The sequence below is a fragment of the Mesocricetus auratus genome, unplaced genomic scaffold (genome assembly GCF_017639785.1).
Source record: "Mesocricetus auratus isolate SY011 unplaced genomic scaffold, BCM_Maur_2.0 Super-Scaffold_100004, whole genome shotgun sequence".
Taxonomy (NCBI): Eukaryota; Metazoa; Chordata; class Mammalia; order Rodentia; family Cricetidae; genus Mesocricetus; species Mesocricetus auratus.
Genome location: NW_024429189.1, coordinates 74,027,342 through 74,036,764, shown reverse-complemented (window position 1 = coordinate 74,036,764; position 9,423 = coordinate 74,027,342). Strand labels below are relative to the sequence as shown.

Genomic DNA, 9,423 nt, shown 5'->3' with positions numbered 1-9,423 from the left:
TTGTTGAAAGGGAGCTATATAATATTAATACACATCTCTCTGCAGAATTGCCTTTAGGTCAGCAGTAATTATTTAGGGGGATGTGAGAGAGTGTTTCTGTAGAATTGCTTTTAGCTTTGGTCCAAAGTGGTGGTGATGGGGGGGGGTTCTTTAAATAGCCCTAAGAATGCTGAGCTTTAAAAAACAGTAGGTGATGTTCTCAGCATCCCAGCCAAGCTATACAACCAATCAGCAAGGGTATAAATATTCCTATCAATAAATAGGATACTGCTGAATCCACAGACAGCTGGGATCACCTGCACATTGTCACTTTGCTTGAGATAGAATTTGTTGGGAGAAGCTTCCCTTTAGAGGAGTATCCTCACAAAGCAGCCAGTGCCTCTGTGTAAGAAATAGCTCATCACAGGTATTGTGGGGAGGGGTCCCACCTTCCTAGTCTCCCATAGAGCCAGTAGATTCCATATTGATGAAACTATCAAACTGCTTTACTGTCCCTTTGTTCAAGGAAGTCCTGATATCAGATAAATTTGTGAATTCATAGTTTAGTGTAAGAAAATGATCAAGGAACAGGCATAACTCACATTAGATGGCTTGAGGTGGAATTTTGAGTTTTAGACATTATCCCTTTCATTCTTTTTTCTGTACCATCTTCCTGTTCCAACTCTACCTCACTAGGTCCGTATTTCCATATGATCTTTAAACTCAATCCAATTGACAACCCCTCACCAAAAAAAAAAAAAAATAGCTTTCTCCAACAGGGTCTCATTGGTTATACAAACCACACTTAAGGTCTGGCCCCAGGTCCTGTAGTCAACACAAAATGAGCTCAATAGTATTTTCGGAGATGTTTTATCTTGTAATTCTTTGTTTGGGCACTTGTTTTTTTGTCTTAAAAAAACCCTCACTGGTCTTTTGCTTGTATATTATGTTTTCTGACTTTGTGTTTTTATGGGATTCTTGTGTGTATGTCTTTGAGTGTGCATGAACTTATTGTGCATTTTCCTCTGTTTCTTTTTCTTCTCTTTGTTGTGCTCTATTCTGCTGTTAGTTTCTTTTCATTTGCCTGTTTTCTAAAGCGAGAGAAAGTATGCATGGAGTGGGACCAGTTGGGAAGAGAGGAGGTCTGAGAGGAAAACAGGGAGGGGAAACTGTGATCAGAATTATTGTATGGAAGAAAAACTATTTTCAATAAAAGAAAGAAAAATGCACTTCTTTATTGTTGTTATTCCTGCATACTCGTCCCAACAACACCACCTTTCTTTGTGAAGATAACACATTAAACAACAAAAAATTCAAGAGAAGAATGTAATGCCAATATGCCATAGTTTCTACATCTTAAAAATATGAAACTAGTGTATGGTTCCCACTGGGACTAGTGTCCTGATATTTTTAATGCTGGTCATTCAGCCCTTTAGAAAACAGTGTAAGAAAGTTCTTACCTGCTGAACACTTTATTTCAGTTTTATTAAGGGGTAAATGTGTTATACACTGGGCATCACATTATTGATGAAAGCATGTATACCTTCCAAAAACACATTAATGCAAAGCCATGTGATGCATATTTATCTCTCATGTTCCTACACAGCTGATTTCAACAAATATTCTCAGATGAAATTGTCCAAATTACATTTTACAAATTTTTGAGACACGAACTGAGAAAGTAAACATGGCACTTTAAGAATTGCTCCACTAAATTAATGCTACAGACAGGAGTGTTGTGTTTAATGGTGCAGATCTCTGTCATTTGATGCTTTGACCCATTTATGTCCACTATCATCATCATCTGAAGAGACAAAAATCTAGTAAACTGTTTCCTTCTTGTATCTGAAACAGTACTAGGTCCTGCTTAGAGGTACCATACTCTGACCCCCTCAAAGGCCCTTTAGCTGGCAAGAATGAATTAATTAATCATTCACTATTGATCTTTGTAAAATCCTGAGGGACAAGAAGCTAGATATCGCCACCATGGGGGAGACAGAGGTCAAATAAGCAGGTTGGCAAGTGAACAAAATAAATGTACTCATTTATATATGTGGTGAATGTGACTTTAGAAAAGGTTGGAGCATGGGTGGTGGCAGGGAGACATCTGATGGCTCAATAAACGTTTACCCACAACAACAAAGGCCAATGCCCCGATTTCCACACTCCATACTCATGGTCACACTTACCAAATGTCACCTCTCATGTCCAGGAGTCATAGTCAAAATGGGTGGACATCTGGACCAGATTCCCTAGAAACAGTCATCAGGAGGGTACCAGTACAATCCCTGGCCAAAGACACCTTGTAGTAGGAGCTCAGAGCAGCACAAAGACAGAAGCACTCAGGGCAGTATTTCTCCAGAGAGCTATTTCAGATTCCATATAAAAGTAACTGGTGGCCTTGGATAAATCATTCCTCTCATTTATGTGCTGAACGGGAGAAAACAAGTCAACAACTGATGCATGCAAAAGCATTTGGAGGTGATGGATGGGGACATTATGGTGCATTTCGTCAATGGCATGCCATTAGAGAAAGCCATTTCATAGAGTAAATTAAGAAAACAAACCAGCTACGTGACACACTTGGAGTTGCCACTGGCCATGCTGCCTTTTCTCCTCCTGGAAGGAAGCTGCATTAAGACTGACATTGTCACTATCACAGAATCCCTTCTTTGCGTTAGCTGCTTATGTCTGTCTGAGACTGGGACCTTCACCTTGTACTTCTCTATAGACACTCCCGCAACTGAAAAGCCTCCATCTGACCAACCCTGGTTTTCCTTCATTGTCTTGATCTGTGATTCAACCCTTTTCTTGTTGTTCACCTTCACGTGGCAATAGCTTATTCTCTCCACCTAATTATAAGATTCTTCTGAAGCAAGCCTGGTCTTACAAATAAACCTTACCAGCATATGACTTGGTTTACAGTGGTCAGTATATTAGTGGATTTCACCTGCGACTAATTTTGCCCATCTCTCTCACATGCTGAGCTATTGTTTGTCAAACGGATGACTTTAAGAAACCATCTCCTTGAGTGGAGGAGTTAGAAACACATATAGGAAGAATGGCCTCTGGACTCAGCCCATGGGCACACAAGCAACACCCAAAGTGACACAGATTGACGGATGTGTAGGCAGCCATGCAGCATCAAAGAGACAGAGGAAGCTGAGGGAAGCAACAAGAAAATGCAAGTTTTGGGAAGAATTAAGTAGCCGTCAGAAAGCATGATAGGGGACCAGAGCAAGTGCATGTTGGTGAGCCTAAGCATGGAAGACTTGTGGTCCAGAACACCTGCTATTTAGGAGCTTCTTCTGAAAATCTCAACCTGTCTCCGGGGTCATCATTAACATGGAGGCAGAAATGGACCATGAAATCAGAGATCCTTTCTCCTGGTGAACAGGCGCGGAGAGTGTTCAGATGCGCCTCACGGTGACCGTGGTTCCATAAAAACCAAAGCTGATTGATGGGGTGGAGACATGCCGCCCTCGTGTGTTTAGTCTGTCCCAGCTTTGAGTGCCACTGTGGCCACGCCTCCTGATGAAAATGCATTCCATTCTCACCATCACCCAGATACAGATGCTCTGGGACAGGAAAGAGCCCTTACCTCAGGAGTTTTCTCTTGCAAGGCATTCCTTATCCTAGAAGAAACAGGAGTCAGGGAAAACCTACCGCATTGTTTTGTCAGACAGTTCAAAGAAGAGTCAGAATTTAAAAAGCTCAATTCAGGCTGCTAATGTGGGTTTTTACAACTGAACATGCCAAGCAGACTCAAGGATTAGCTTTCTACTCTGAAGGGCTGTGAGTACCAGAAAGTAAGCTGAATGGTGGGATTCTCACCTCCCTTAAAAAACAAATTTGCTTTTAAAATTATGAGGAGTGAAGTAAATACTCCTCACAGGTTCCGGAAGGTCTCATGTCTGAGAAGTGTGTGGTAAGGGATGAATTATACCCATTCTATAGGGTGGGATCTGGGGCTGGGGAAGAGAAGCATGGCATCAGCGTGTTTCAGGGTGAACATCTTACCACAATCCAGCAGGTTCTGGAACTTGCACACATATGCATGTGAATGTCACCGCATATGATAGAGCTAACTGTGTTCTGATGTACACAGGACAGAAACCATGTATTCATCTCTCTCCTGACTAAGAGGAACTGGCTATTTTCAGAGTTGCCACAAGCAGCCTGGGTGGACAGAGGGAACGCTCACCTCTGGGGAACACCCAGACGGCCTTCTCTGAGGGTTCTTTGAAATCACCTAGTTTGTCCTTCACTGTCAAATGATTCTTTATTACAAAATCCTACTCTGGCCAAAGCTGACCTCACCATCCTGATTATGCCCAAATGTCAAGTTGAAAATCGTTCAACATTGAGTCCAATATCAATGGAGACTCTATCTTTGATTAGCTGTGTGACAATGGTGAGGGCCAGTAGCCCTCTGTGAACCTGGTATGATTTGCAGAGGTGAACTGTACATAGATACTAAGTAGTGGGGCTTCTCACTGGGCTTTGGTAATGATTTATTTTCTTCTTCTGGAGAAGTAAGGCAGATGTGTAAAAAGAGAGGGAAATGATTGGGAATTTGCAGAAGAGCTGAGTTCTATAGCTCACACACACTCACCAATTTCGCTAATGGTTATAAAGTAGGAGAAAAAAAAACATTCTATCTTAAAGGTAATTTTTAGCTATAAGTCTGAATCTTTGTATGAAAGCTCACAAAAGGACTTCTGAACCAAGAGCCTCCCTACCCAGATACAGCTGTGTGCAAAATGCCTCAGTCTAAAGGATGTCTCAGTTCACTGTTGTTCAGCATAAATGGGACTAGGACAGGAAAAGACACAGGGAAGCAAACAAATGGGGTGTCCCTGGTTCACCAGAGCCACACACTTTAAAGGGACATGGGGGCGGGCGGTGCCATCATTCTCAGACATACCAAATGTTTTACCTGCAATTGACAAACCCCACATCCTCCCCGCTGACCTGGTTCACAACCTTAGTTACTTACACAATAGAGATGAAGGCAGATGTAATGCCAGCCATCTGTCAGAGTAACACTGACCTGTCCCTGAAAGGGATTTCAGCAGGCTCCTATCATCTTTGTAAGACAAAATAATGTGACACAAGGGCAACTCATTCACAAACAGAGCTGGAAGGAAATGGTGAGAGATTCAAGGGGAGAGAGATACGCCAGAGACGGCAGACCCACGTGAGTCATGTTAGCAACTTGTTACTCAGCCCCCTGTCTCTAATCAGAGATTAGAGAGACTTTGTAAGGTTTGACATCCAAGCTAGAAAGTCAGGCTCGCTAGTCTGCTTCTCATAAAAGCCCATATTTTTAAAAAAGGGAGTTGGTTATGGTTCACAAAGCATGAACACCAACATAGCTCCTCAGACACAAGGCCACTGGACCTCTCTGGGGTTAAGGGTCAACAGACAGAATCCTGCCTGGAGAATCTTGAGACAGGACAGGGTGACCAAACCGAACAAACACACACTGTTTCCTGGACACCAGACAGAGATCTCCAAGTCAGAGGTCACATTACATGGCTTCTTGCTGAAGACATTGTTGTTAGTCCAAGAGGATTTGGGATGGCTTGGAAGCTTCAAGACCATTGCAGTGTCCTGGCCCAAGCACGGAGGAAATGGTCCATCTTGATATTGCCATCAAACCATTTTGCTAGGTGCTTCAGCAAGCTCTTACACGGGGAACAGGTAATGTCCCAGGCCCTCCAATTTCCTGTTAGCTCTTAGGAATTAGTTTTTCTGGTCCAGAGGCAGAGTAACAGAAAGGGCGTTGCTATGGACTCAGATAGACCTATCTTAAAACATTCCATTGTCCTAAGGGAAGCAATTCTGTTGTCAGTGGTGTTGCTTTCCTCTAAACTGTGGCTTATGAATGCTTGGGATTCAAGGAAGAAGATAAAATATGAAACCTATTCAACAGATTGTCTGGTAATGGAACAGAAAGTGCTAGATTTGTAACCACCATTTTTGTAGGATTCACTGTTATAAGGGTCAAAAGAGAAGACTTTAGGATAGTCATCATGGACACTCCGGAAGCAGTTCATGCATGCAGAGTGTGGGCTGGTAGCAGGAATCCCTGTGGACAGTCAGTCGAATGCTCTAGACACAGCAAAATGTGTCATTTATACTAGTGCACAGTGAAAGGCAATTTTTAGCAAGTGTTTTGCTTAATTAGTTGGTGTCCAAATGTGCTCTCAAGGACCACACGTGTCCTTGGCATCATCCACTACTCCTGGAGATCTTCCTTTGCCTTTTAGAGATGTCAGAGCCCATGTCCTGGTTAGGTGCCAGGTAAGATGTCTGTTCCATACACTGCTTCTCTGTCCATCCCCTAGGAAGGGGTGGAAGGCAATGATCCTCACACCAAGTCAGCAGATTAAGGGAGGAATTCCACCTTCTCTCAGGACTCCATCTCATCCATCATAGCTACCGTAGTCATAAACTCCTCTGGTTGGGAAGCCCATGCACCTGTTATACAGTCTCAGATGAGAAAGTGACAAGCCTATAGGATACAACTAAAATGCTTATGAGAATTTGTAATGCCATTCTAAGAACGGTGCTGAAACCAAGAGTTTATCCATGAATTGCATCAATGGAACCACAATGAGTAGACAGAATGGCAAGCAGTCCACAGACGCGGTGCAGATGTAAGATGTTATTGCTGCTGGGCATGGTGGTGCACACTTGTAAAGCCAGCAGTTAGAGGCTGGAGATAGGAGGATCAAGTGTTCAATGTCATCCTCTGTTACAGAGATTTCTAAGCCAGGCTGGGCTACATGAGACCGAGTCAGAAAAATCAAAACAACAACAACAATAACAAACAAAACAAAACAAAAACCTTCTGCTGTCAAATAAAACCCCCACAAGCAACCATAATAGCAAGATTCTATTGCTTCTCTTCAGCGGTTCTTCTAGACAAAATAAAAGAGGTACACATAATTCTCACATCCCACCACTGGCCCTCTCTTCTCTTTGACAGAACATGTTAGTGGAATCATTAAAACAACAACAAAACAGTGTGTGTCAGGGGAGGATGGTGGCTTCGGGGGTGGTGACAACTCATGAGGACAAATGAGAATGTTCAGTGAGGGGGTTCCCTGTCCTCTATGGTTTCCCCTACTCAATACCACTCACAGGTCCCACAACAGCAGTCACAGCCTTGATAGTCTCTGTTCTTCAGACATTACAATGGCCAAAGATAGAAGCTGCACCCTCTCAAACCTAAGGCAAGACAGATGACAGTGTGCTGCAAAGAGCCAGTACTGTCAGTGCCTTATCGATGTACCTGCTGGCCTGTGATTGATTGGCAGGCCATAAACATTTATTGAAAATCAGACCCCCCCCACACTATTCTAATGGTTCAGAGGGGATTACTTAAATTGCATGTAAATAAATCTTCCTTTCTCTGGGACAAATCTACCATCCTTCCCCAGATAGCCCAACCACTCAGCACAGATTTAAAAATCTTGCAATTTTATTTGCATATAAAGGCCGCTAGATATAGAATATCACAATAAATTTAAAGAAAACAACTGCTTTCCTAAATTTTAAGGTAACATAAAATAGAATAGAGCTCAATGGCATTGACAATGAGAGAACAGAAAGATTATTAGCGACAGCATTTTGTGCTAGCGAAGATTGCATCAACACACAGTGCAAAATGGGAGGGGGAGGAGGAAGTGAGAAGACAACGCAGGGCATTTAAATAGAAAGGACGACTAAGCCTTGTTTAGTTCGCTTCCAATGCATCCGCTGAAGTCTGTACACACTGGTTACTGTACCTAGACTGAACTCAAGCTCTTTAAGACCTTGCGTTCAGAGAAAGGACGGGTCAGTTCCTTCGGACTTCTGATGCGCTGCCGCATAGCCCTGCTTTGCAGTTGTACTGTCCATGGCAATATTAAACTCCTAACTTAGTCATAATGCACAAAAATATTTATACATATATAAGTCCACGTTGAAAAGGAGTCTGCACACTCTTTTCCTTGCATGAATATCTGCTCTTGACAGATTCTTGCTTCCATATTTTTAAAGCTCAAATAATTTAAAAGAAAGAAACGAACAATGAGAGTGTGTATAGCCATGACATGGACCTCTCTGGCTAAGCCTGTGAATGAGGACTGTCCCCCACCTTGGGCACAGTCTTCTTTACAGCCAGCATGAAGTTAAGGTTTTTTTCCAGACCTACTTCTGTGTAGCTTGCTCTAAATCGGAGCCACATCTGCAAAATAAAAATGAAATAACACCAAGAAAACAACAACAAAACACATCAAACAGTACTCAAAGAGTTGTGCAAATCTGGGTGGTTTTCAAAACACTGCTATGTGTTTCTTTCTTTTTAAATCTTTTTCTCTCAGCTTAAAGCATATTCAAATAAGACTTTTTAAAATCATTTTTTAAAGAAAGTTTGGCTGTCCTTTGGCAAACACTAACACTTTACAATGGCGTGGCCTTTGAGCAAACAGAAGTCATTTTACAAATTCACAATGTTCCTTTGATTTCAAATGGATACCCCACTTAAAAAGCAAAAAGAGGCGGCGCAACTCTAGCATCGGCTTGTTTGTTTGTTTGTTTGTTTTTTCCTGTTCCAACAATTTACAAAAAGAACGCACAGGATTTGAAAATAAACAAGTCAGAGGATGTAAGTTTATAATTAGAAAAATGGCAGTTTGTAGACCGTCCCTCACATTCCAATAGGATGCTGAGAGCTTTAGGAGCCTTGCGGGTTTGGAAGGTCAAAAATAACTGGAGGGTTGGTCGGTTGAAAGCTGACTGTACAGGTTGCGGCATTGATGTAGGTGGTGTACCCGTCGGTCATGATGCCGTACCCTGTAGAAAGACAGTGTCACCGTTACTGTAATATATGCAAATGACAACGGCTGCACACAGGGGTGTCACTCGGGGAGCATGACAGAATCGTCATCAGAGGGCAGGGAGATGAAATTCAGTGGACCTTCCCAGAGACACAGGTTTCCGGAGCTTCTGTCCGATTTTGCTACTTTCTTTAAAAGGGAAGATTTCTATCCTTCAACAACAGTGGTTCTTCCCCGTGTCCCTTTGCTTAAACCTTGTACCGGTCGGGGGAAGGATGTGACACCTGTAAGACTGAGAATAAAGTAAAGAACCCCTTCACCTTTAAAGTATCATTTTCATTTCAAAACCCGCATCAACTACTGAATTGCTGAGAAGGCAGCGAGCAGTCCAAGAACACAAGTGGGCTCCAAGTGCGCTTTGGGGCAGGGGAGGAGGAGGACAAGAACTCAGGTGTGGATGTCTTCTTCCTCATCACTAGAGTGCGGTCTCAATTATCCCTAAGTGACTTCTACCTTGAGTTATGTGGCTAAGTTCCATTTCACTCAAAAGCATGGCTTCTTCAATCATGGTAGGTAGGAACATCATGACAGGACCCCGGTTCCTCAATGTACC

The 9,423-nt window shown here is 42.6% G+C and overlaps 1 protein-coding gene across 6 annotated transcripts in view; it reads right to left on the bottom strand.

Moving 5' to 3' along the window:
* Positions 1-1,189: 1,189 nt before the first annotated feature.
* The window catches only part of Mpped2 (metallophosphoesterase domain containing 2), a 179,915-nt gene continuing 171,681 nt past the window's right edge, over positions 1,190-9,423 (bottom strand). For all 6 annotated transcript variants that reach the window (XM_040745978.1, XM_040745982.1, XM_040745980.1 and 3 more), the window contains one exon: positions 1,190-8,826. In XM_040745978.1, the coding sequence (XP_040601912.1) occupies positions 8,708-8,826 (119 nt within the window). In that variant the 3' untranslated portion in view covers positions 1,190-8,707. The remainder of the gene's footprint in view (positions 8,827-9,423) is intronic.